The sequence below is a fragment of the Notechis scutatus genome, chromosome 2 (genome assembly GCF_049901735.1).
Source record: "Notechis scutatus isolate UNSWTSFEM ecotype Mainland chromosome 2, rNotScu1.2, whole genome shotgun sequence".
Lineage (NCBI taxonomy): Eukaryota > Metazoa > Chordata > Lepidosauria > Squamata > Elapidae > Notechis > Notechis scutatus.
The window spans coordinates 113283313-113310910 of NC_142010.1; the positions used below are offsets into that span (position 1 = coordinate 113283313).

At 37.5% G+C, this 27598-nt stretch overlaps 1 protein-coding gene and 1 long non-coding RNA gene across 5 annotated transcripts; one reads left to right on the top strand and one right to left on the bottom strand.

Annotated features, from left to right (window-relative positions):
- On the top strand, window positions 1-27102 carry MYCBPAP (MYCBP associated protein). 4 transcript variants are annotated; one of them, XM_087955857.1, is made up of 19 exons: window positions 1-332; window positions 2908-3035; window positions 4293-4455; window positions 5470-5576; window positions 6047-6227; window positions 6433-6548; window positions 7761-7908; window positions 8137-8252; window positions 8787-8902; window positions 9979-10081; window positions 12975-13164; window positions 14819-15006; window positions 15436-15582; window positions 21140-21460; window positions 21847-21968; window positions 23889-24004; window positions 24796-24890; window positions 25387-25569; window positions 26955-27102. In XM_087955857.1, exons 1-19 carry the CDS (start codon window positions 278-280, stop codon window positions 27051-27053), a joined length of 2694 nt encoding a protein of 897 aa, XP_087811983.1. In that variant the 5' UTR covers window positions 1-277; the 3' UTR covers window positions 27054-27102. The 4 variants fall into 4 exon arrangements, 2 of the variants coding, with proteins under 2 accessions (XP_087811983.1, XP_026523029.1); XR_015747680.1 differs by having other exon boundaries at window positions 58-332; window positions 24781-24890; window positions 25493-25569; XR_015747681.1 differs by having other exon boundaries at window positions 58-332; window positions 25493-25569.
- Window positions 13518-17216, bottom strand: LOC148132192 (uncharacterized). The gene is made up of 3 exons (XR_015747682.1): window positions 17121-17216; window positions 15858-15954; window positions 13518-13650 (listed from the first exon to the last, which is right to left on the bottom strand). It is a non-coding gene; the product is annotated as an uncharacterized LOC148132192 (long non-coding RNA).
- Window positions 27103-27598: the final 496 nt, after the last annotated feature.

The window sequence follows — 27598 nt, forward strand, 5'->3', positions numbered from 1 at the left end:
ATGCGCCACGAAGCGCGTGCACGACTGCGGGGGGCCTCTCCGACCCCGACCCCGATACTGCACACGAGCCCTCTGAGAGCCGCTCCCGTCCCGTGCGGGCGCGACTTTCCCCCTGCCTTGGCAATGGGAGCCCAAGGAAAGTAGTGGACTTCTCGGCTAGCTTGAGGAGAGCGATTGCCATGGAAACGAGAATGCGGCGGCTTGCGCGTGCTCTAGGCTTCTGGAACAGCAGCAACAAGCCTTGGAGAAGTTGGGCTCTTTCCAGAGCTTGGCAATCATGACGATGAACAAGATGGGAAAAAAGGAATCGCGCATCATTAAAACACCCCCCGGTAGGCTAGTAAAGGGAACCCACAGGGCTTCGTAGTGGGGAAGGGGAGGCATTCTAAAAACGGTGCAGTTTTTGCAGCAGGAACAATACCTCCTTTAATCGTGTGTATGCGCGGAGGATTCCATAATGCTTTTAAAAGGCATGGCATTACAAATAAGCATTGGAAAATGCATCTCTTTGTTTAATAAATTTCATGTAAAACTCAGCCTGTCGGATCACTTTCTGTATGGCTTAATATTGTTACAGTGACTAGCAGTAGTAGTGGAGAAAACGGGGATAATGCTTTGTGTGTTACCTGTAATTGTCCTGATACCCTCAGAGATAAAGGATTATTATTAACACCTTTAATTAAAATGTTTACCATACTGAACTAGATCTTTTCTCTTTAATTCCATGGGACTGGCTGCAGCAGGCTTTTTTTTTGAACCAGATTAATGAACTTTGTGTGACCTCATATATACTTTACTCTCTTACCATGTACTTCAGTCTCTAAAATTCATTGGATTGAAAACATTTAAAACTGTTTAAATCATTTTATAAAGTTGATAGTTAGAGATTTAGCCATTATGCTGGCTAAAGAAAGTATAAGGAATGGGTTTGATTAGACACCGAACTCTAGAATGACAGATAGGAAAAACAAGAGGGGCAATGAGCATCCTAGTTGGGAATGCTTTAATGTGGACAAAGCACCACATGTGGGTGCAAAGTGAAGGGAAAAGACAGCGTGATCTGGCAACATGCAGGAGCAATAGATTCCAGGACAAACAGTATTTAATGTAGAATATGATTGTGATCTTTAATAACTTTAAAATGTGGTTAATGAATGAATAAAGGAATAGACCATATTATAAAAACAACAAATCAACTGAAGCTCAGAAAAATCAGGCTCTGTACTTCAGTTACTGTGGTCACTTCTTGCAGCCACTAGTAATATCTAGCCACTGCTAAAATTATGGTTTGAATCCCTAAAGTTCTTTTTTCTTCCTTTAGTCAGAGAGAAGCAGCTAACTAAAATTAGCTAATGAATAACAATCCTGCAAATGTGTTTGATATTAATATATCAATATATTATATAATTTGTATGGCAGGATCCATGTTTTCAGTGATGGAGCATGACAAATATTGTAGGTATCTGGTAGGACATTTTCCATTGTTTTGGGGTATAAGGTCTGTAAGCATCTCAGACCAATAATGTCAAATTTTGCCTGATACAGAAGTAACAGATTCTCAAAATAGATGTGGAATAAGGTTGTGGAATAGCTGAATCCTGGACTTGTACTGTACAATGAGGTGAAGCTTCACCAAAATTTACTTAGTAAATGGGATAAGGATAATATAAATTCAGCAAGTGTGCTTTAACAAAAGGTAAGGGGGAAGCAGATGAACAGATATTCTAATAACGAAAAGCAAAACATAGAGTAAAGGCAACATTCAATTTCTGTTTGATCAATATGTACAAAGGGTTGCATTATTTTTATAAAAATAAGATTCCCTACAGGAAAGCACCAGAATGCAGCACAAAACATGAAGCTATGAACTTCATTATATACATTATATTGACACAGATAATGACTAATATATTGGAATGTGCTGCCAAAGGAAATATTCTTGAGCCATCAACACTCTTCTTTTAGAAAGTGTTCAAGACTACCCCCATGATAGGCATTTTCTGTTGTTGTTTTTTTTTAAAAAAAACCTAACAATTTGCATTGTACCGGTTAACTGAATTTCAAATGTATGCTATTTTAATGTTTAACTTTAATCTGACATTTTGGAGGTATTATTGCTTCAGGTTCTTCAGACCAAGAAGTACTGTAGGATAGAAAAGAATAAAAGAGAATAGAGGAACTATTCTTACAAGGAAACAGAAACACATTGCATTCAAGATCAGGGCTGGAGGATAGGGACCTGCTTCAGTTATTATAGTGCAAGTTTAGGTCACTTGGAAAACACTGTTTGACAAGTCCTATCTCCCCTTCTGTGTGGTCTCCTTTCTTCCATTCATGAAAATGATGTTTGCGTCTATATTATGCAAGTGTGATCTCTGACTAGCAACCATTTAGCTCCACAGGCTTCTCTTTGGACCCCAAAACACGACAACTTTGATTTAGAGCAGAGGTGTGATTTTCACCCAATGTCTTGGCTATGGCCCTCATAATCTCTCCAGAAGTTACTGTTTCTAACTGAATTTTTCATAATTAGCATAATATTGAATTAATTGTGTACATAATACAATTAATTAAATGTGAACAGTGTCTGATTTAGTCATGCTAAAACTACCATATATATTGGAATTACTATATGACTGGGAAAATACTAACATTTGAGGAATTTGTAATACATTTTTATATAATAGAATAATAACATTTTTAATGATGATCATGCCTACTTGCAGTTATGGCCTTACTGCCAAAAAAAGAGAAATGCTTCCTGAATTATTTTTAATTGCATGCAGACAATATGTGTGTATATTCTCTCCCTCCCTCTTCTCTCTGTCTCTTTTATGTGTGTACAGTATACATACACACACACACATCCCTATATATGCAATAGAGAAAATTAGTCCTTTTTTTCAGAAAAAAAAAGAATCAAACCATTTGAGCAACCTTCTTCACCAGTCCTAGAAGAGCCAGAACCTGTGAGCTGTGTACTGCAAGGAGATGAAATCCAGGCTCTTGCGATAAAGCCAGAACATTTGGCAAAGGTGGGTATACGTTTTTTCCCCTAATTCAGATAATTCCCTTTGCTGGTGTAGCTTTCATGGCCTTTATCTGTGGACAGTGTTGAGCGTCAGTGTTTGGTAACAGGAGAGTTCCTTACGTTTTGTGGCTAGCATTTGCAGAGGCTAGGGACTGGCTGGATTTGATTGCCTGTGATCTCTATAGCAGATCCTTTGCCTCCGAAGATGTCAGCCACAGTTGCCAGTGAAATATCAAATCTGCTGGTAGGCTATGGTCACTAAACACTGAAGCTCTACACTGCCCAACTGCTTTGCTCTCATCTCTTCTGGGTGTGTGTGTGTGTGTGGAAATCTTCCATCACTTGAATGTGTAAAATAGTCATCATGGATCATTATTTCTCATTTCAATTTTGTTAACAGTTTATCTTTACGGTCATCTTTTCCTATAGCTCTGCCTACAGTCAGGCTTTGCATTACAGGCAAAGTGGAACCAAAGAGACAAGCTCACAAGAATCCAAAAACTTCCAATATATGACCTAGTATGATCTATACTAGAGCCATCTCTCCCTTGACTGGAGAAAAAAAAATGAAGGCACTGTAATGGAAACATGTCAGAAAAAGCATGTTGCCAGGGCATGTTTGTGGCTAGGCACAAGTGGGAAAAGGAATCATACACTTTTTTAGAGTCATCCAACCATCATGGTGTCAGTGGAACAGTAAAGGGGACATCTTTTAAAAAAATTCTCAGTAATGGCAATATGACATTAGAAGATGCCATAGATGACTGGTATGGAAATGGCTTTTCAGGATGTCGCATTGTTATAATATTTCAGATTCATTTTCTATTCATATGGGAAACATCGTACCTTCATTGTGAGGTAGCTACTTACCAATGGGTGACATGCTGGGAAATATTTATGTACATTTTATGTGAAATAAATACTATTATTCCAATTTATACTAAAAGTTTAAATGATAATAAGGTACTATGTATGCAGTTTAATGTATTCATGCCAGGAAAAGGAAGAGGTGCCTGTGTTGTGGTGTAAGCCAGAAATGTTGTACAAGAGATAAGGGAGCACTGGAAAGTATGTGGATACCTAGATTCTGACATGAAGAAAAAAGATTCTATCATCTTGTTCATGAAAAGGGACAGAAGTGCACATCAAGCTTCATTCCATCCTTTGGATACATTTGGTAGCTCCTATTATTAGCAGTGTAATGAGAATTGTGAGAGTAGAACCATTGTAAATATTGTTTAATTGAATATTTGTTATGTAGCTTCGGGCTGAAAAACCTGCACAAGAAGAGAAAGAGAAACCTGTTGTTATGAAGAAATACCTTATACGCAAATCCAGGCCACAAGAAATTGGGAAAAAAGCTAATTTACTGGTTGCTTATCCAGCTCTTCCAGATGAATCAAAGAAAATACTGAATTATTCTGGTACAGTTGTCTCCATTTTTTTCATGTTGTGGTCTTAATTGGCATGAAATTTAGCTTCCCTATTGTAGTCCCAATTGACTGCTTCTTTTCATTGCAGTCATCTGACTTCAGATAATGGGTGACAGAGCTGAAAAGATTGCATACACATTGAGACAAAAAATAATAACAGTACAGTTAGTCATGATGTATGCCACGTGTGTCAAACTCGCCAAATCACATTGCTGTCACGTGATGTTTTTCCCCTTCGCGGAGCTGGGGTGGGCATGGCCTGCATGTGACGCATCTGGCCCACGGGCTGCCAGTCTCACACCCCTAACTTACACTGTCTCACTGGTGATCATATTATAAAGATAACATTATGGAGACAGAACAGAAAAGAATACTGTCATAGTTACATATAATTTGGGAAAGATGGTAAATACCAGAAATTCCTGAACAGATTTTTAAATTCAGGATTATTTGGTTTTTAATTAATTCTGGATAGAATGATGATAGAGATGTACAAATCAGTCTGTATTTATTTTGACAACCAAAGTTCATAGCGGAAGCCAGATTTGCTTAACAACTGTGTGATTAGCTTAACTACCTGGCAAAGAAGGTGCCAGCAGCAGCAATTTTGGTCCCAATGGTAGTTGTGAGTCAAGAATTACCTGTAATACATTCTAAGCCTCCCCTCCCCATGGTCTTGGGTCCCAGAGCAAAGCCCTGTATTTCCTAGTATGCACATGCAAACAAATGCTGCTGAAGAAGGGTTGGAAAGAATTCCAGAAGACAGCCTGTGCATGCTTTCCTTTCTTTGTTTATATGGAAGGACTGTGAAGGACTTAGAACCAATTCTCAAGTTTCAGAATTTTTAAATTCTAAGGGCATGCCATTTTGGCTAATTTCTGAATGGTGAATTCCCAGTTGTAAGCCAGAAATAGAAGAATGTTCACCTACTGTCTTAGAATGTGTATGCTGCATCATTTATTTAACATTTTTAATATTATATATTAAATATTAATATTATTATAGGTGTAGAAGGACCAATAGTTGATACCTTTGGATATATCACCCCATATAGCATTTTAGGAACTCTCCAGGAATTCAAGAAAGAAGCCATAAAAAAAGGTCACTCTCAGGTTTGTATCACTATTTGCAAAGTAGCTAAATATTTCCATTGATATGTGATTCTTCCTTTGATGTGTTTTTCACAATGTATCAACTTTTATATTGAATGAGAGCTTATGTTATTTTTTTCATTATTTCAGTCTTGCATTTTCAGCTATTGCTTTGCTTTTATGTTATTTTTCTACTGTTCTTCCTTCCTGTGCCAAAGCAGCCCATTCTGGAAAGAACAGTGATAGCATAGTAGCCACCAATTTTGTCCATATGTTGACTAATTGATTTAGTATGGAATGAAGCTGTTGAAAGAACAACATCACACAAGCTCATCAATATGCCTGAAGGACAATTCAAGAGCAATTCAAGAGCTCTTCTTCAAGAACAGTGCCCTGGGTCACGCAGGCAGCATAAAAAGATAATGTAATTAGCTAGGCTACCTATCACAACATTGTCCTGCCTTTCTTAATTTGTCATTGTCTCCTTTCAGCTAGTGCGAATGATTCCTGAGGAATCACAGCTTTCTTGTGCAATCTCAGTTTTTGGAACTTACAAAAAGAAACCTGAAGAAAAAAAGAAAGTAGCCCAGAGCCCTCTGTCTCAACACCGGGCCCTTCAGAACTGGCAGCGTAACATGGCAATCAGGAGGAAGCAACAAAAAAGGCTGTGTGGTATACAAAACTTTGTCAGATCTACTACTGTGCCTGTGGAAGATACATCTTAGTGTTCATCTCTGGAGGGAAGTTCTGGGCAATTTTGGAAGTAAAACAGATAGACTTTAAGGGTGAAAAGATCTATATGAGGATAATTCCCTGGGGATTGTGATATTTTGAACACACGTTGTGATATTGTTTCATTTCTTATTTTTGTTCTCAGAATGTCTTCAGAAATCAGAAAGTCAGTTGCTGATGAACTTTTCAGAACATTACAGGAGAATCCAGGAACAGCGAACTTTAATTGATCGTAGTATTCCAGCTATGTATTCGGGAAAGGTGATAATTCTGCAAATAATTATCCTGGTTTTATTTAGGTCAGAAGTTCACACTCTAGTCGTTTTATATTGGAAAAACCTGCAATATTTTGATAACCTTGCATGAGATCTTATAAGATTTCAGCTTAGAAAGTGCATGATTGTTAGATTCTTAGGAGATGTGATGATCTTTTGGGATTTCAGCCACTAAAAAAATCTGTTAATTTTTGATTGTGGAGGCCCATTGTGCCTGAATAAGCTGTTGATTATTTACTTTTCTAAATAATTACGATTGTATGTATACATCCATAGTGTCCAAAAATATTTGTCAGTTGTACTGGAAAGGAATGAGCAAATCACCTATATATTTCAAATAGAAAACAATATATGTGGCTCAGGGTTGAATTGTGCAGTGCACTGATGGTGTTACCTAGTTAGGTAATGAAACATCTGCAAGCAAACAACCAAACCTGGAGACTATCAAGAATTCTCTACCTATATATGATCACATACTGTAACACTGAGGTCAAAGTACCGTAGAAATATGGTTAGAGATACTCAATATAAAGTACTTGTTGGTTGTAGGCAAATAATATAACGTAATTGGAAGAGCCACTAATGCTGTTCAATTTAGCTTTCTGCTCACTGCAGGAATACAAATTAAAATATTTCACACAAAGGTATGTCTAGCCTCCATTTGAACAGATTCGGTAAGTAACTTTTACGCTGTCAAACTGTTCTACTGTGAGAATTACCGGTATTTTAAAAAAATCAATTGGAATGTGCATTTCTGTTCTGTTTATATTGTTTTGCTTTAGATCTCTTAAATCTATTCACTTGCTTACCGCTTTTTATTTCCTGAGTTTTCCAGTGGAAGACAGCATGTTTTTTTAATTTTTCAATAGATGTGTAGGGCAATAAATATATACCTTATCAATATATACTTTGTCAAAACAGGATAGGGAAGATAGTAATTACAGATAGTAGGAACTAATTTGGATATAACTTTTGTCATCCTTTGGTGAGCTGCTGTGTAACAATTAGAATAATTTTCTCATCCCTGCCCCGTTCCCGTAGAGTCGGACATGACTGGAAAGGGGAAATCTATACATCCACCTTACTCTTTTTCTGTTATTTTTTTCATTGGTCTTCCTGCCAAATGTTATTTCATATTCTTTGTCTCTCAAAACTAAGCTTATATCTGTAAGGCTTTGGCTTTCTTCATTATTAATAGGGCTATTCAGGGAATGAGTTCTGGAATCAGCCGGTGCACGTTGGGGATGAAATCAAGGGTCTAACCACAACATTGGGTCAGACAGATCTGGGATTTCCAGAAGAGGTCACTCATGTTGGGAAACCACGTAGCATCTGGAGAGAAATGGGTAAGGCACTATAAGCACTGGATGTTTATACAGGGTTGTGCCATTAGAGAAAAAGAAGAACTGAAATCATATCCTGATGCCAGTATACAGCTATGGAGAAACTTGGGGAATCATAGTGGATTTTGTCAATAGCTATGCATCAACTTAGTAAAGTTATCACATGTATTGTTAAAGCTATTACATGTATTGGTGTGTACATGCCCAGGTCACTCTCAGATATTCTTACAGGTACCAATCCACCAAAATATCTCCCTTTTCATCGGCCCTGGGAAAAAAGTCTCTTTCTGCAGCATCGGAGAAATGAGTTAAAGGAGGTTTTACAAACGCTGGATTTTTATAGCCCGGTATGATACGTTCAACACATAAAGCCATTTATATACCGTGTTTCTCATATAATAAGGCTGGGTCTTATTTTTTTTTGAGCCCCGAAAAAATGGCTAGGCCGTCTTTTCGGGGGTGACTTAATTCCCCCCCCCTGCATCTTCGGGCGGGCGACGGCTTGGATGTTGACCTCGGCGTTGGTGGGGCACTTCGTATCGGGGTCAACGCAGGCAGCACCATATCCGGGTGTGCAACAAAAGTACTTCCTAACGGCAAGCCCCCCCACCATTCCCCCCCCATTTCGCATGTTTTAATATAGGCCTTAATTTGGGGGGAGGGGCTTAATTTCATTTCATGCCTATAAAACATGCTGGGACTTCCTATTGGGGGAGGCCGTATTGTTGGAGAAACAGGGGTATTAGGAAATTGTGATATAACATTTCCTGTAAGATTATATTACACATTTCATTTAAATATTCTGATTCTTCTTTTGAACAATAGAGGAAAAATGAATGAAAACACAGTGCTTTTTCTTAATTTTCCCTTCTTGAGGAAAGGATCTGGATGGGCTGGAAGTCATAGGCAGAAATCAACCTTTCACCAATGTGTCAGCAGACAGTTTTTCAGCTTGTGATGATGCTGACAATAAAGAATCTTCTGAAGAAACAACCTCGTATGTTGCAATATTTCATTAATGGATCTTTAAGGCTTTTGCAGTGGATCAGATTTCATTTGAAAGAGTTGTTAAAAGTGCATATGCATGAATATTCTATTTGTTTGTGTCATTGAAATACCTGTATCTGTTTTCATGTGGCTGTAAGAGAAGCCAGATTGAACTGAAAATATACTTGGATATGGGTTGGGAGGTCTAAGTGCCTCATTTGAATCTCTAGCACAATTAATTCAACAACAATATTATTTTGCATATAGCCTTTTGGGAAGAATAATTGGTTTAAATAATTGGAAATGTGGTGATCAAAATACAGCACTGGTTTATACAGTGTGGTCATGGACTCTGGGGTGGGGGACACATATTTCATACATCCACCTACATTGTCTGGGAAGGCACATGTACAGCACTGTGCCTGGATATATGGAATGACAGCCCTTAGATTCTATCATATAAAAGTCTGTACTGTAGCAGCATTAAAGAAATACGGTATAAAGCAAAAGTTATACTTGGCTTTTGTAGAGTGTGCAGATGTTCACTATCAGTTACATAGTGGTCTGAAGAATTTATCTCAACAAGTGGTTTACCAGTTGGGGGATTATTTAGAAATATATATTGCAAATGTCAGGCTATACACTTAATTTTCTTACCAGCTAGTATGTTTGAATATTTAAAAAGAATATCCAATTGAAAATTTGCTGTAAAAAATGGTTTCAACTGATTCTTCTTCATATCATTTTAGAGAGAGGTTTGAGGGAGTGGGATAGCCTGGAGGCCACCTTTGTCACTTTTTAACAAAAGTGGTGAAATAAGTAGATGGCATGGCAGTTTCTACTTGCATTGTCAAGTGAGTTGTTCTTTACCTTTATTGATGTAATGTGGTATGTATTTCAATATTTAGTTTAATCTTACAATACTGCCCTTCCATTAGAAGCTGGCTTGGATTCTTCCCTCAAGTGAACTCTGATTCAGCAAGTCTTTAAGTCATTAGCTGTTCCAATGTCAGCAATATACAAAAGCTGAAGCCTGAATCTGTCTTCAAACACTTAAACATTTCTGACTTTTGCTTTGCTTCACAGGGACCTATTGGATGAGTATCCAGATATATTTTCAGAACCAATACTTGGTCCCTCTCTGAAGTTCTGTGGACAACCAGCTCGTTGGATCAATACTTCTCATGCGGTAAGAGTTGTAAAGAATGTTCAAAATAAAGACTCCTGTGTCTTTTACTTTTTGGGTGGGACGGGTAATTTGGCCAAATCATTTTTATAATATCAAACAAAATGTTATAGCATCATATTAGAATTTGAAGAAAAGGAAAAAATACCTGGAAAATTACACACACATGCAAACACACACACAAACACACACACACACACACCCCAGCTAAAAGACAGCTCTTGCTTGGAAGTTCTCTTTGTTGGTGGAGGAAATAATTTAATTCAGATGCTATTAAGCAAGATATAGGCTGCACATTAGATGTGGATTTGTTTTGGGCTTTATCCATTTGTGTGAACAATATAATTCTTTTTTTATGTACTAATTTTATTAAGATTACAATTACAACCATGAAAACTAATGCAAACTAAAAAAAATAGAAAGTGCAGAAAGAAAGGGAAAAAAGAGAAAGAAAAAGGAAAAAATAATATAGTAAAGGAAAAGAAAAGAAATGACTTTCCTCTTTGTCAAAACAAGTATAGGCAATTTTAGTAAGTTATCACTTCTTAAAATACAACAAATTTAGTCCTGATATAAGTAAAAGTCCATTAAGTGTTACAAGAAATAACAGCATATATAAACCAATTTTATATTTGTGCCTTTTACTTCTAAAATGTTTTAGTTCTTTACAATAATGTTCTAGAAATTGATTTCTTCTCATTTTTTCTTTGACCCTTTTCACAAACATTTTTCAAAGCTTTAACAAGTCCCTTTTGTAAATCCAATATAGGAAAATCATCTGGGTCATTCCCTTGGTTTATTATTTGCATATCCCTGTTAATTATTAAGACTTCAGACAGTTTCTTTTGTATGTCCAGTTTAACTCCCCTACCTCCATGTCATTTTTGTATCCTATCATTTTAAATCCACTTCAAAGCAGTCTCAATCTTCTCAGGTAAAACTTGTTCCTATTCCATAATGTCTTTTAAACATTATCTATAGAAGCAGTGAATTGTCCTTTCAAAGATGCCAACTGTGATTTGAGCAGAACTCTAAAACTGCAGATGTTGCACAAGTTCTGGAACCTTTGAAAATCTTGTGAGAACTTCTTGCACCTTGTTGGAAATTGCAGAGGTCACAGGAGAATGTGTTGTACTTTCGTGCGACTTCCAGACATTCTGGAAGTCACTTAAGACGGCCCTGTTCTAATGTGATCTTTGGAACTTCCAAAAAAGGAGCGAGATCAGCTCATGCTTACTTGCTTTTTTGAAGCTGCAAGACTGAAGTTTCCAGGTCTCATATGACTCAGAGCTGTCTCAGATAGATAACTCTTTTCTGAGAAAAACAAATTGAAAATCATTTACAACTATGTAAGTTTTAAAATTATTATTTATTAATTAAAATTATGTCACCTTTCTCACTATCCAAAGCAATAGCAGCAAACAATAGCTCTTAGGCTTATATATCACCCTACAGTACTGTACAGCATTTTATAAATGGTTTACAGTCAGCATCTTGCTCCCAACAATCCAGGTCCTCATTTTACAGACCTCAGAAGGATGGAAGGGTGAGTCAACCTTGAGCCATTAAGAATCGAACTCCTGACTGTGGGCAAAGTTATCCTGTAATACTGCATTCTAACCACTGCACTACCAGGGCTCGTACACTTTTTGTGACTTTTTGTTATGAATTGTCCGTTTTGTTCATGTGTATATGTGTATGTGTATGTTTGTGTGTGGCACAGCAGCAGTGTCAAGTTAGCCATTTTCTGAATTTTTGACAGGTCAGCTCAATAGGTTCACCATTCATTGGTGTTGCTTAATTTTTTATAAGTTCTTTTTTTATTAGATTTGAATCACTTTCGCAGTGTTGTTGTCTGATATAGTAGAATTTTAAAAAATGGGTAAAGTTTGGCTATTGGTTTGAGCTCTGAGCTTGGCAATTTGGTTGCAAATGTTTCATAACCATTCAAGGAGACATTGTTAAGTGCTCCTCTATCAGAACACAGGTCTTTAAATACCTTTTTATTAGATGCAAATTAGTCACTTGTTTGTTCGGATATTTCTGAATCATGGTCTGATTTCAGACTATTTGATTGGCTGGTTGTTGCTGCTGTCTGTGTGATGCAGATTAGAATTAGAGTTGTTTATCTGGGTGTTTCTATGTCATGGTCTGGTTTCGGCTTGTTTGATAGTTTGAGTGGCTGGTTGTTGTTACTAAGACGTCTGATTTCTTGTGATCTGATGAGTTATAATGTTGTTGCTGCATAGTGGGGTGCCTGTTTGTTTTAAATACTAATTTCAGGATCGTGGTTGATGCAGTTCTTTCGTTCTCAGCGATTGGTAGATGAGTTGGTGTCAATGTGTCTGTTTATTGACTTATTGGTAGAAAACCAGGTTTCAAGGAATTTTCTCTCCTTGATTTCGCCTGGGTTATAACTGTGGTCCTGCTTAGATCAAATTTGTGACCTTCTGAATCTTTGTGGACTGAATCAGACCATGACTCAGAAATATCTGAACAAACAACATTCAGATTAGTTTGCATCTCATAAAAAGGTATTTAAAGACCTGTGTTCTGACAGACAAGCACAACTCAAAATGCACTGACAATGTCTCCTTGAATCGTGACAAAACGTTTGCAACCAAATTGCCAAGCTTGGAGCTCAAACCAACAGCCTAACTACCAATCTGAACTACTAATATTCAAACACATTTCAATGGGTAAAGTTTGTTGAATTCACATGCAGCAGAAAGCAGAGGTCCATATAATGATGATCTATTATTATCATCCATTTAATAATTATTAAAGTAATAAAACACTTCAATGAAACTAAAAACCGACATTTAGTTTTAACTCTTTGGCAAAGCCAAGAAAAAAAGTAAATATCCTGGCAGTTTGCTTTCTTTTATTTCAATAGGGTGAAGTTGGCATTGCAGCCAGGGTCACCTTTGAAATTCTTGTAGGTGATAAAGCTGAATCTCTCCTCACAGTGAACAATGATGGCACAACAGCCATCTGGTATGACTGGCGGAGGCTCCCTCCCCCTTTTACTTTTCAGGAGAAAATAACAAGAGGGATACAGAATTTTTACTTTAATACTAGATCAGGTGAGTGATCTGTTATTTTTTTAAGCGAAGCTTCATTCATTTATTTGTTTATTTATTTATGCACCACCCATCTCACTCTGCAAGCAACTCTGGGCAGTTTACAATTAGAATAATAAATATTAACAATAGTAAATAGAAAACTAAAGAATGAAAGAGAAGAACGGTATTCCCTATTCATCCACCAGGCACCTCCAGCATAGAGAATCCCCAACTGGACCCCAAGCCAGAGTCAGATTTTAATGATCTTCCAGAAGGCCAAAAGATTGCAAGCTCAGGTAGCAAGATGTTCCAAAGAGGTAGACCATAGGAGAACAGGCATTGCTCCTAAATGCCAAAACACTTTGATTGATGCGGTTGAATTTTATACAATAGATCAAATCAATCATGCCAATTTGATCATCAGCACACCTTAGAAAGAGATCTCAATAAGTTCCTCAAAAGATGCTGAAGGAAATGGACTGGCTCTTTCTCTCTGATATCCTAATTCTGACAAAACAATGTAAAGAGAACAATGTCAAGACAACCATCCCTAAGAGTAACTGAATTATCATCCTATGTTTCAAACATTTATGTGAAAAGTACTTGGTTTCTCTGAATTTTGCACATTTGTGACGTTAAATGTTATTAAACCTTGATGTGCATCCTCCTGTGTTCACAGTGGACAGTCTGAGTGAACAAACAATCCCAAAGTTCAGTCCTGTTCCATTTATTTCATAAACAATATAACACAATGTGATATGTGAGGGTGGAAAAAACCATTACCTTAAATAGCATTCCCAATAAAAAGTAAGTTGCTTAAAGTTGGAACTCTCAAGCAGAATTGTCTATTTTCCTGTGTATTATTATCAAAGCCTTTAGAAGTACAGAAAGCTATGCAGTACAGTATGTGATTATTAAAATTTATATAATTTGATATATTTTAATGTTTTTATCTTACAAACTAATTGTTTTCATTGTTTGGTTTTAACCTTGAGAGGTGTCAGGCAAAAAAAAAAAGCGCAAAAGAGAGCTGATAAGATCTTTACTGGAAAGCAATGAATTGTCTGTTTTTCATTAATTTTTATAGTCCTAATTTGACTATTTGCAACAATAGCCTAAAAGATGCTGATGAATTTGACTGCTCTATTTATCTTTTTATGTCCAAGATCCATCGTCTGCTTATGTAAAAAAAATAATGCAAATGTAATCAGCCCATAATGTTCTGCATTAATTTCTTTAGATAGTAGCAATCTAATTTTGCAAACTCATCTTATTTCTTCTCATAAAACAATCTAGCTTATGATATTTTTATTAGCTAATTTAAGTTTTTTAAAAACATTTTGAGCATACTTGAATCCTGGGCTTGTTATGTTTTAGGAGCACTCTTAAAACCTGGCTTTTAAAGGAATTCCTGAGAGAAAAATGTAACAAAGTAGAATACTCATCTTGAATTATGCTTGGATGCATTGTTCTTTGTGGCCTTATTATTTTTCTTAGTAACTTTTGTTATCATTAATATGTGCTATTGTTTCTTTTAGTATATTATTTTTGTATGCTAATTACTTCTTATGATGGGAGGAAAGATTGGGAAGGTCAATACAATGAACACAATCAGGTGTCCTGCCAGAGAAAGTGATCCTCTTTCCTTCCCAGTATGTGCTTGCTGTTCCCACAGGTGTGATTCTACCTGGAGAAACCATAAATTTTTCCTTCATCTTTAAATCATTGAGTGGAGGCATTTTTAATGAGTCTTGGGAGTTTAGTACTCATCCTGAGTTATTAGGAGGAGCTATGCTACAAGTGACTCTTTGGGGAATTGCACTCTATGAAGATACTACAGTTAAACTCAGGGAGGATCTGGAGGTAACGAAACCTATTTTTATGAGATACATGGTAGAAGAAGTTTTGCTTCTAAGATTGAATGTTGTGGAAGATGAGTAGATTTGCACTGCAATTAATATTTCATTGGATGCACAAAAATAAAATTTCCAATCAGGTTTTCTATAGAGGGTTATGTGGAAGTATTACTGAATTGTGATTTTGTATGTTAGTACAAATCCTAGTTTCTGATAATCCAAAATGGCAACTGTTTGAGTTCAAATTACAACTGCTATAAAGCCTGGTAAAATACAGTTTGCGATGGGATAAAATTAATGAATAAACCAGGTTTTGTAGCTTAATGTGTCATGTGAACATGGCCTGTCTATGCATACATTTTATACAGAGACAGGCTATGTTCATATGACACATTAAACTAGAAACTCTTTGCTGTTATTTTGCTTGAAATTCCAGAAAGACTTAGAGGCTCGAGAAATTGCTGTTATAGTAGAAGAAAATCTAGAAGAGTTACTTAATCGGATTCGAACACCAGCACGAGTAAGATCCCCAGTTGATGCTTATGTCACTGAAGAAGAATTATTTCACAGAAAGAATCCAGAGGTACAGTTTGTCCTTTACAGGGAATATGGGATACGGGTGAGGAGGGAGAATAAATAATGACTGATACTTGTCAGGGCATTGGGAACCAGTAAGAGAACAGCCTTACCTTCTTTTTAAAAAAAATAATTTTAATTTAAAGTTTTCACATAAGTAAAAGATAAATAAAAAAATATTTAAAGGCAAGAATGAAAAAAGAAAAGAAAAAGTGCAGAAAAGAATACAGTTAAAGGGGAAAAACAAATAACTTTCACCCTTTACAGCAGTTATAAACTTACCTTCTTCTTCCTTAACATTACAACAATCCCTTCAGCTCCATGTTCCATCTTTTTTCAACCATCAAATCCAGAAATCATTTCATTTTTTTTTTCCATTCTCAGCTAAAAATCCATAAAAGGACCTGATTAGAAAGTCCTAGTAGTGCACAAATATAGGTCCTGGCTGGCATATAAATGGAGGACCAGGGTGAGATGTGCAAGAGAAACTCCAGCTGCACTGGTATGAAAGAAGACCTTGGCCAGAAAAGTAATAGTGGGAAGTACTGTGGATGTGATGGTAGAAGGCAGAGCTGGGTGGTGGGGGCAATGGATGGCAGTGGGTAAGCAGGTGGCCAAAAGGCAGCCTTAATGTAGGTGGGCCCAAGTGAGCCAGAATTTTGTTCATGTGACTGGGGCTACTGCAATAGTCATAGGTGTTCAGTGCCATCATAACCTCAATCAATTGCTAAATGAATGGACATTATTAAGTGGGCTACTGTAGCCAAAATTCGTAGCCCATTTTATCATGTAATCTTGCTTCAGTTTCAAATTTGAGCAAAAAAATATACATTTTTGCAACTAGATATTTATCATAGGTACACTATTGATTTCCAAATTCTGTCTTCTATTATTCAATCCCCATTACCATGCATATGAAAACCAGTGAAAATTAAATCCCTCTGCAGTTAATTTCTTGACTTCATCTTGAGCTGCCCATCTTCCTGTATTAATAAGTCTTGATATTTTAATCATTTCTCTTTGTCTGCTGTTTTTCTTTTCTGTAAAATGCTTCCTGTGCTGAGACTAGTAGAAAGTATTTTTGGCTCCAATCTGGGTTTATATTTATTCAACATCTTTAATGTGGCACTTCTCATATAATGATTTTTGAAATCTACATTAACCTTATCATTCTACAAAAAAACATGCTAACCAAACCTCAGATTATATTCTTCTAATTCTAGCATTTTATTTCTCCGCAAAACCCACTCTTTCATCCAAATCAAATAGCAGACTGCAAAATAAATTTAAAATCAGGCAATCTAATCCTTTTCTTTCTTCTGCTCATTACAGAATTTTATATTTAATACTTGGTTTTTCATCTTGCCGTATAAATCTGGATATGCATTTTGCTATTGCCATTTTTCAAAACAGGTATTGTTTGAAATAAAAACCATCTTCCTGGGTAACACATTCATTTTTACCACAATAATTCTTCTAAACATAACTTTTGTAACTTTTCCTGTCTTACTAGATCTTCCTTATTACATAAACTCACGGACTGACCTTGCGAAAAGCTCCGTTGTGTGTTCCTTGTCAGATTGACAAAGGAAATAGGCATGCCCAATCAGCAGGCAACTTGTGAGATCTTTTATTACACTGCCAGATTGGGAACAACTTCCTCAGTCAAGGAGCAGCCTAACTGGTCCTTAGGACAGGATTTCTAGATGTAGGAAGAAAGATCAAAACATAGTTCAGGTTTGTTTTTGAAGCATATGAAGAAAGTGTGTGTCAACTTTAGCCATTCTGTTGCTGGTTTCTCCCTCCCACACTCCCAATTTCAGCTGGATTACCGATATGCCGGCGTATAAGACGACCGCGTATAAGACGACCCCCAACATTTCCACTCAAAATATAGTTTGTTATATACTCGCCCCTCTTCCGCACGCCTTCTACTTTTGCACTTTTTTTTTTTTTTTGAGGCACTTTTGTCTACCGTGGAAGCGAATCCCGTGAAGCTGAAAGGAGCAGCCAGCCTTCTCCCAGCTCCCAAGGAAAGCGAGGCTCGCACCGCCCGGGCTCCGCTGAGGTATCCGGCTGGGGCTGTCAGGAGTTGTTACCGCTGGCGCGGCTCCAGTCCGCGTTGCCTCGGGAAGGAAAGGCAAAAGGAAGAGCCGCGGCTTTGCCTTTCCTTCCCGAGGCAACGCGGACTGGAGCCGCGCGAGCCGCGCCAGCGGTAACAACTCCTGACAGCCCCAGCCGGATACCTCAGCGGAGCTCGGGCGGTGCGAGCCTCGTTCCTTAGGAGCTGGGAGAAGGCTGGCTGCTCCTTTCGGCTTCACGGGATTCGTTTCCACGGTGCGCAAAAGTGCCTCAGCCACGGGCAGCCGCAGTGCTTCCCAATTACTATTTGCCGGCGTATAAGACGACCCGGCATATAAGGCGACCCCCAATTGGAGGCATCTTTTTCAGGGCAAAAAGTCGTCTTATACGCGCAAATACGGTAATTCCTGTGGACACGGGGAAGAATTTTAGAAGAACCACATTCTTATACACAGCCATTTTCCTTCATTTGGCAATAATTTCTTCTTTATAATAGATTACATACTAACTTTCCATGAGCATTTTCATGCCTTAATATTGTCTTCATTTGTTTCTCCATCTTTAGTTGGCATTGTACCAAAAGGCACAAATTCACTTATCTGCTCTATTTTTCGGTCATTTATACACAGCGTGCATATTTTTTCCTTTGATACATTAACTTTAAAATACAAATTGTTTGGCTAATTTTACTGTGAATATTAACAGGTTTTGAGCCAACAGTATACATTTGCATGCAGATATATATAGTCACTTATATTGCAAAAGTATTTTGCTTTGAGACTCATGTTTTACAATGCTGGGCATCTCTGTTCAGGCTTGCTGAGTTTATTTATTTATACTTCACATACTGGAATATAAAACAGTACATAAAAAAATAAAATGTTAGAGTTAACATTTTGAGTTAAAAACTTTTTAAAAATGTAATTTTTAAGGTGTCAAGAATAATTAACCTTGTTACAAATAGTTGACAAAGGGAGGGCTGTCATGGCAATAATCAGCCAAGTGAGTACATGCTCCTTTGGGCTCCCCACACAAGGCCACAGACCCATTTTCGGAAGCCAGGAAAGTGGGAACCCACCTCACCTATGGGGAGGATATTCCATAGGGCAGGGGCAGCAGCAGAGAATGCTGTCTTCCTAGACCCCACCAGTTGGAGTTACTTAACTGACAGGGTTCTTTAACTGCAATATACCGTCCCAGCCTGACCAGGTTGGATGGGCTGATGTAATGGGACAAAGTCGGTTCCATAGGTAGCCTGGCCCTATGCCATGTAGGTCTTTATAAGTCATAACCAATACCTTGAATTAGAGTTAAGTGGACCTTGTTCCTTTTCACTGGGATTTATTCCAGGGATGGCTAATCCATAGGGCATGTGGTGTGTCCTTCTAATCCCATTTTTGTGGTCCAAGAGCTTCCAGCAACACAGTATCAAAAATGTATTGCTAAGTTGGCAAATAATGGCTGTGAGGGCTAGATCTGGAAGATCCAAAGCAAACAGCCTGAGATGAGACTCAGTAATTATTATTATTGTTAGAACAACAATTCATAGGTTTCTCCTAGCTCTCCCATCCAAAAGCAGAAAAGTTGTATCAGTCCATCATACCATACTTGGATGAGGGGAAAGAGGTACAAGATTAGTACTTGAAATAAACATTGTGAAGTTACTGGATTTCTTCTTTAACATGTTTTTTTAATTCTTGAAGTAAATATAACTTATTAAAAGGCTTTTCCTAGAATCACTGCCTGTGAGGCTTCTAGTTCTGTTACTGGCCATGTGCTGTCCAGACACTTTAGAGCAGTGATCCCCAACCTTTTTGACGCCGCAGCCCGGTACCGGCATCAGCTGGGTGCCGCGGCCCGGTACCGAGCATCAACTGGGCGCCGCCATCTTTTTGACGAAAAGATGGCGTTAGCGCCTCGGTAAGCTTTTTCAGGTAGAAATGGCTTTCTACCCGAAAAGCTCACCGGAGCGCTAGCCGCCATCTTTTTGATGAAAAAGTGCTTCCGGTGAGCTTTCTACCCGGAAAAGCTCACCGGAAGCACTTTTTACCAAAAAGATGGCGGCGCCCAGCAAGCCAGCGGCCCGGTAAGACTTGTTCCGCGGACCGGTACCGGTCCGCGGACCGGCGGTTGGGGACCCCTGCTTTAGAGTTAATGGGATTTGGGATAGTTAGGATTTGAGAGCTGTCCCCTTAAGGGGCATCATGGTGAATGTAGTTAAGGTATCCTGGGAAATGTAGTCCATGTCCTGTGGTCACATCTGTAATCCTGATTGGTCACTAAATTGACCCTTGTTGGGTTGGCGGAGGCTCCCTCACTTGCCTGAAGCCACCATAACCATATAGTCGCTTCAGTCATTATGGGGTTGAGACTTTATTATTTTTCTACACCACAATTCAGATATGCAAAGGATTGGACATTAAGAAGAACCTCGTCATAAATGTGAGTTGACAGGATACCTGATGAACCAATAAAAAAGACTTTGTATGGATACTTTGTGGAATTGATCTGTCTGCGTTATGCCATCCAAATATTAATAAGCAGAACAGGCCAGTAGAAGCCCACATGCAACTGCACATATGCTAGTCCTGCCAGCTGTTCCTTTTAAACATTTGCAGCATAAAGTTCTGAAGACCCATTTCTCTGTGTGTGTGTGTGCGTGCGCGCGCTTGCGCTTAGCCTAAAACTGGACAATACCAAGAAACTTTACAATAGTAAAATAAAATGTGAAACACAATGTCTATCATAAAGTTGCAGAATTGCAGACTCAAAGTTACATGCGTAGATGTATTATGGTGTACTTCAATTATTTCCTACATATTGACAGAAAACATTTCTGACTTACAAAGTACATAAAAAGTGTGCCTTTTACTCTGGATGAGAAAGGTAAAAGACAAATTTCTAAATGGTGGATGGTAGAAAGGAAGTAATTTTTATTTTAGAATTCTAGTTATTTAAAAAAGGTATATGAATAGATAAAGTACGGATGTATATTAGGAAACAATGCATTCAGAGTGCTAAAAAGAGAAATGCAATAAGTCCCACCGCAGATGTTAAAAGTCCCACTACTTCTCAATCATGCACATGAAAGGAATCAAGCACTATAGCACATCTATTTGTGCTGTAGTTCTTTGTGGATATGGACATCTATTCTTGGTCTTTTCTTTATTAAGTCAGTTTAAATTTTAAGAAAAGAACCTGTTAGAGACAAAACACAAGCTGTTGGCTGAAGCATGTTAATACCTGATGCTCCATGAAATTAACATAAATGAACTGTTGCCAATGTATCTGATTTTTTTAAAAAAATAATAAATTAGCCTGCTCCCAGAGCAAATATGGGACCACTTTTTGTTTTATATATAGATTGAAGTATCGAGATACGTTCAAATTCAGAAAGATCTCCACCCCAGAAACCTTGTTGAGAGGATGTGTCAGAATGGGTTGATTCTTTATATGCCACTTTGTCATCTCTCTCCTTACAGCTGCATTACAATCACCAAGTTGTAAAGGGGCTTCGTGAATTGTGGAACAGAGTTATGAATCCTCAACCTATAGAAGTGTATGTAGAAGAAGAACAGAGAAAAAGCATTGTCAGTGAGACTTCTCCATCCAAGAGTACTGCAGACTCTCAGAAGAGTCCTGAGGATATCCGTAAGAGTCTTTCCTCGCCTACTTTCATGACAAAGAGCCTTGGGTTGGAAGAACTGGTAGATCAACCGAGTAGGACTGACACAGAAGAGGGGGCCCAAGTAGAGGAGGCACCCCATGTGGAGTGGAACCTTTCTGTTGCCGATTTTAGGCAGGTATGTGAATGAGGTTTCTTATTCCTCAGTCTGAGAATATTCAGAGAGAATCCCATCCTTTTACCAGAATGTCCAATATTTTCTAATATGGAAAATGGCAAAATTTGAACTTTGTCCATAGGCATCTTTTTTCATTCAAGTAGTCTCCCTGTTGGTGAGTGTAGGAAGAGGCACTTGCAAGCCCCACTAACTGTGCCTAATTTCACCAGCATTACTATTTACTGAAATAAAGGGAGTTTGGCCTGTCTCTTTTGCTCAGGCTGCCATTTTGTAATTTGATACTCTTCAGGCATTATGATCTCAGAATGACTGTAAATATTTGTAGTTCTGCTTGTGTTTATGTGTGCATTTTAGAAAGAGTTTGATATTGATTTCTATTTCTTTAGACGTTGCTGACAGTCCCTGAAGAAGAAGAACGGGAAGTTGCCCTAGCTCAGCTCAATAAAGCAGCACTGGAACTTTGTATTACTCCCCTGACAACTCAGGAAGATCTCCTTCACCCGATATGGTATGGTGTATAGAAGTAGGCTGTTCCGCCCAATGCTTTGCATATGTAATATTGGCAGCAAAAAATCTTAAAATAAACCCATTGTACAGTTGGTGAGAAAAGATACAAGGCAGCTAACAGATCTCATTTATTTTCTGTATGTGGCATTTCCTCCAGATAGCTCAGAATAATATCCATTTGTTGTTCTGTTCCATCTTCCTTTATAACCTGACATCAGCCTTGTAAGGCCGATTAGTGGAAAAGATAGCATTTCAGTTTGGAGTTACAAATCAGTGTTCTGGCTGACTAAACCCAATTCTCTCTTTTTTTATTTCACCATTTGCATAGTAATTCACAGATACTATTTTCTTCTCTAAGGAAATACCCTTGATTTATTAGCTAGCAAGCTTCATTTAGGACAGAAGAGAGCAGCTTATTACCCCAACTTCTTCTTGGTAACTTTTGAAGCTTCCATGATTGTGTGGTTTAACTTTTGTAGCAAATAGCAATGCAATTTTCTATATTTTTTTAAAGGGGGGGGGAGGGAGAGAGAGAGAGAGAGAGAGAGAGAGAGAGAGAGAAGTACACAACTAGTGTAGCATCCTTTATTTTAACTCTCCAACTTCAAAATGCTTTTTGAAAAAAACAAAAATTCTCATCTTGTTCCCCAAAAGTTACTGTATCAGTGTCAATTCCCAATGTCTTTGAAAGCCATAAAATGGCCTTAACAGCTACAGTGCTGTTCACCAATGCCCACTCCAATTTAGGGATATGTTATTTCGGACATCAGGAAAAATAACCTATTCTGTGTAAAACATTTACTTAGCTAGGAAATAAATTTACAGTTAGAATTGTAGAGAGTTGAATAATTCAGTAAAAATATTGATGGGTGATTCACTAATAAACCTATTCACTGTTTTTCACAACTCCTTTTCACCCTAAACCTTTTTCAGAACTCCAAAGCCCTTGTAAAACATAATCTTGGGAAATTTAAATAATAATAATATCTTTTTCTTTAAAAAATCTTTTTTGCTTTTTTAAATGTTTACAACAGCCAATTATGATGAGGCTTTGTCAGAATTTGATTCTTTATATTTGCTTAGCCATTGCTCTTGGAAAGCTAAGAAGAAGGTCAGCTAAATCAGAAGAAACCAAGAGTTTGGCTTGTAAATCTCATTAAGGTTTCATCCCCCTCCCTGGAATCATTTTCCTTCCTTAGTGGATTGTTGAAGAGCAGCAGTTCTCAAAATGGAAGTAGACATGTTAAATATAGTATCTCAATGTATTGTGAAAAATGAATTAAAGGCCCAAAGGGATCTAGCCATATAGTATCTCCTGGGTCTCCACGTAGTTTGCTATTCTAGTCTCACATCTTTTCTTCGTTAGTGGGGTTCATTCTGCTGTTTCTCTGCAGTGGGCTTTTAGATCATTCACTTATTCCTAGTGATGAAATAAATACAAGTTATTTTCATTCCTAGAAGCTGTCCAGTGCATCCATGTATGAGTTAATACTCCATGCTGCCTTTCATTCCAAGATGATTGGCATTGATATTTTTTAAAGAGGTGGTTGAGCAAACAGATTCTGTCACTGGGAGTTTTGTGTATAAAAGGCTTGTTTTGTTCCCAAATCTCTTTTCCTTATATATGGATTATTACTTAAGGAACAGGGCGAATAATCACATCTGATGCAATTGGTATCTCTTTTTAATTACATTTATTCTGAAAACAAAAATCTTGTGCTACAGATACCACATATTTAGGAAACACTGCCATGGGAGAATAACTCAAAAATGTTTTATTTAAATTAGAAACAGCTCTTGTAAATTTGGGTCTGCCTTTGATTTAGAGAAAGCCATAAAAAAGCAATGATAGAATTTTGGCTTGTTCTCTTTTGTCTCTTCTTTCAAAGAGAAATAAAATCAGATTTCTTTCCCATATTAGTTTCCAGTTGTGGAGGGAAGTAATTGATGGGATGGTGAACTGCTCATTAGTGCTCAGGTCTCTGCTTGGTATGCCCGAGAAAGACACTTATGTTGAAACTGCTGCAGAAGAACTAGGTAAGTTTGCCTGTCAATTCAGTAGCTCTGACTCTTAAGAAAATGGACAGCTACGCAACATTAAGAATGGTCACAGTCCCTGCTTGATTCAGGTATGAGGTCAATATCATCCCTGTTTCTTTAGTTTACTTTACTTTATTGTCATTGCACCTCATACAATGATATCAAACACCATCTTCAGTGCACATCATGACCATGACCATGAAAATAAAAAAACACACATCCTTCTCTCTTCACACATTGAACCAAAAACCCCCGACACCAAACCAACATTGCACTATACAGCAGAATTCAAAAGAGCTACTGCCCTGGGATAGAAGCTGTTTTTCAGCCTATTTGTCCTTGTTTTTATTATTCTGTACTGTCTGCCAGATGGTAATAGTTCAAAAAAAGGGTGCCCAGGATGAGATGGATCTTTGAGAATGTTTTGAGCTTTCCTAAGGCAGCGGGAGCTATAAAGCTCTTCCAAAGAGGGGAGAGGGCAACCAATGATCTTCTGGGCAATGACCCTCTGGAGTGCTTTCCTATCTGCCACTGTGCAATTGGCAAACCATACAGAGGTGCAGTATGTTAAAATGCTCTCTATGGTGCAGCAGTAGAAGGTCACCAGCAGTTTCTCATTCGGTTGTTTTTAAATTGTTGTTCTTAAATTGCATTTAAAATTTTACTAGTGTTTCCAGCTTACTGCTTGCCAGAAGGTGGCTTCACTAATCAGAAAGGCCAGTAAAATAATTACTAATCCTAAATGGAAGGAAATTATTTTGCTTATTTTCCAGCTGAGATAAAATCAGCTGTTGCAAAGGCTGTCAAAGAAGATCGGAAAGTTCAGAAAGACGATAAGAAAACTGCTTTGAAGGAAAAGGAAAAAGGAAAGGCAACCAAAGAGGTAGATATATGATTGGTACCTTCAAAATTAATATAGAAAATGAAGCTTAATCAGATAAAACTGCGTTATACAATCTATTTCAGGCTGAAGACTACATTTGGCCTGTGGGTGGTAAACAGAGAACTTCAATGCAAAAAATAACAACATTGAATTGAAAAGTGGGTGGAAGCAGGAAAAACACCTTATTTAATTTCATTTAAATTTAATACACATTATATTAAATAAAGAGTTAGTGTGATTACCTCCATATATCCTTCCACTTTCCCTTTTCTCACATTAAAAATTACAGGATAATAGCATTCTGGGGATACTATATAAGGTTCTGAGAGTTCAGATTTCACATCTGTGAGATAAATGAAGGATAAAAAGAATTTTGTAGTTTTTTTTTTTCATCTGAGTTCACCTTGCTGTTGGTTTCAGATATACGCTGTTGTATTTGAAGCTATGCAAATCAGATTGTTCTGATCTCCATTTGGTGTAATTGCATCTTTCTTAGCAAGAACGCACAAATAGCCGAAAAGGCAAGGGAAAAGAAGAGAAGAAAGTAAGGACTCTCACAAAGGAAATAAAGGATGGTATCTCTTTTTCAATTGAATCTTCAGAAGTAGAACTACAGTTACGCCGAGAACAAATCGATCCAATTGTGCAGGAAAAATACCGTGAAAAACTCTACATTGAAGTAAGTTTCTACTTACACCTTACAATAGGAAAAATACTAAACTACAAAACAAAACTAACAATAAACCAAACAAAACTTATAGCGGCCCCAAATTTACAAGAGTAAAAAGCCTGAATGAGCAGAAAAGCCTTTACTTACCAAAAGTAAAGATACCAAAAGATCACAGCTCCTTGGTGGTGGGCAAATAGCACTGGGAACATTCCAGTGACTATAACCCTTTGTTCAACTTGTTCCCCTTGTGGTGTGTTATGTCAGAAGAGATATCAGGAGGATGCTTCATACAGTTATTAAATAGCACCAGGAAGACTAGAATCCTACAGTAGCCATATACATGATTACCGAAGGGTTGAATACTGGTTTCTCAGGACCACTCTCTGCAAATTCCTATCCAGACAAAAGTAAAACAGAGCCACTGTCAAGTACTGCCTCCATGCAAACTCGGATGACTAATCTAAAAGGATATAATGGTTGCTAAGGTCAAACAATACTCAGAAATAAGGAGAATGAATCATGTAATACAGACATTGCACCAACATATTACAAAATAGGGAGTAATATAGTCACTCCTTCTGGCTATAGTTGTTTTAAGCTGCCAGAGTTGCTTAACATGGGCAGCCATGTAAATCTTTAAAATAAATACAATCTCCGCCTTTTCTGTCTTCACTAAAAAACAAAACTTCCTACAGTTCACTAGTATTTTACCATTAAATATTCCCAACTAAAATACATATATATGCTTTTGTTTCTTTTGTAATTTAGTAATGAAATGGATGTATTAAAAGAAAAAAAAATCCTTGACAAAAGGGGTTTAGCAACTTTCCCTAGTTAGGCACTCTCAAATATGCTGTATTTGTGCTCTCAAAATCCCCAGCCCGTGTGAAGTTACACTGTGGGCCAGGTTTCAGTCCCTTACAGAGATAGTATACAAACTAGGCTGCAAAGCCATAACTCCAGGGCAAGTATGTAGAAATAACAATTGATTCCTGCTACAGAATAATCTTAATAGCATAAGGAACAGTTATACTATACAAACTTTACTCATTTTATATCAAGCATATGGAACAGATTATTATAGCTACATAATGCTTTCCAGGCATATGTTCTCTAGCTGACTTCTCTAATTTGGCACCCTTCAGCTGTATAATTTATTGGATTTCAGTGTCAATATTTTCCAGATAGGAACTGTACATTACATTCAGGTATGGAGCAACAAAGTCGGTTACCAAATGTGTGGTATAAACTGTTACATAATACCCTCCCTGGCAATGTTTGTTCTGGAAGAGTAAAATAATTTGAAAAAATATGTAATATGTTGTATGTCCACATAGACTCAATATTTACTTCTAAATAAACAAAAGTTTATTTGAATTTGATCTTTCATTCAGGTTTATGGACTGCTGAATTCAATGGTGAACAAAATGGTTTTCCTCTTTGAGACAGTAAAAAAGAACGCTCTAGAGAAGACTAAAGCATCCTTTGTCTAAATGGTAATTTTATAACAAAATAAATTACATTTGTGCACACATATAAAAAGTATCAAAGAAGTTTTATTTATGAAAGAATAGAGATTAATTGTGTCTCTCCTGCAGGCTTTTGTATAGACAAATATATCTCAATACAGTAAGTTCTCTTGCCAGCTGAGAAATATTAACTAGGTATATGAAGTCAAAATTTTACGATATTGATGGTATATGGAGGTGATCTTTGGTAACCACATTGGCCCAGTGTGGTTTAAGAGCTGTGCAAGTGAGCGGAATTGATTTACCCATCTATATACTTTTCTCATTCTCTCTCCTCTCCTCCCCTCCCCCCCTCTCATGAGGTTAAGGCCTCTATTCAGTAGTCCTTATCAAATTCACAGTTGTTCCACTTCTGTTATCAGCAACAGAAATATCATTGTCACCAAGGAGCAGTGAGATATGGGAACAGAGACTTAAACTGCTTCACTGTCTTTATTAAGCTTGGTATTTTCCTGTTCTGACTCCATTCACAAACAATCTGTTCCTGGCAGCCCACCTAATGGCTGAAC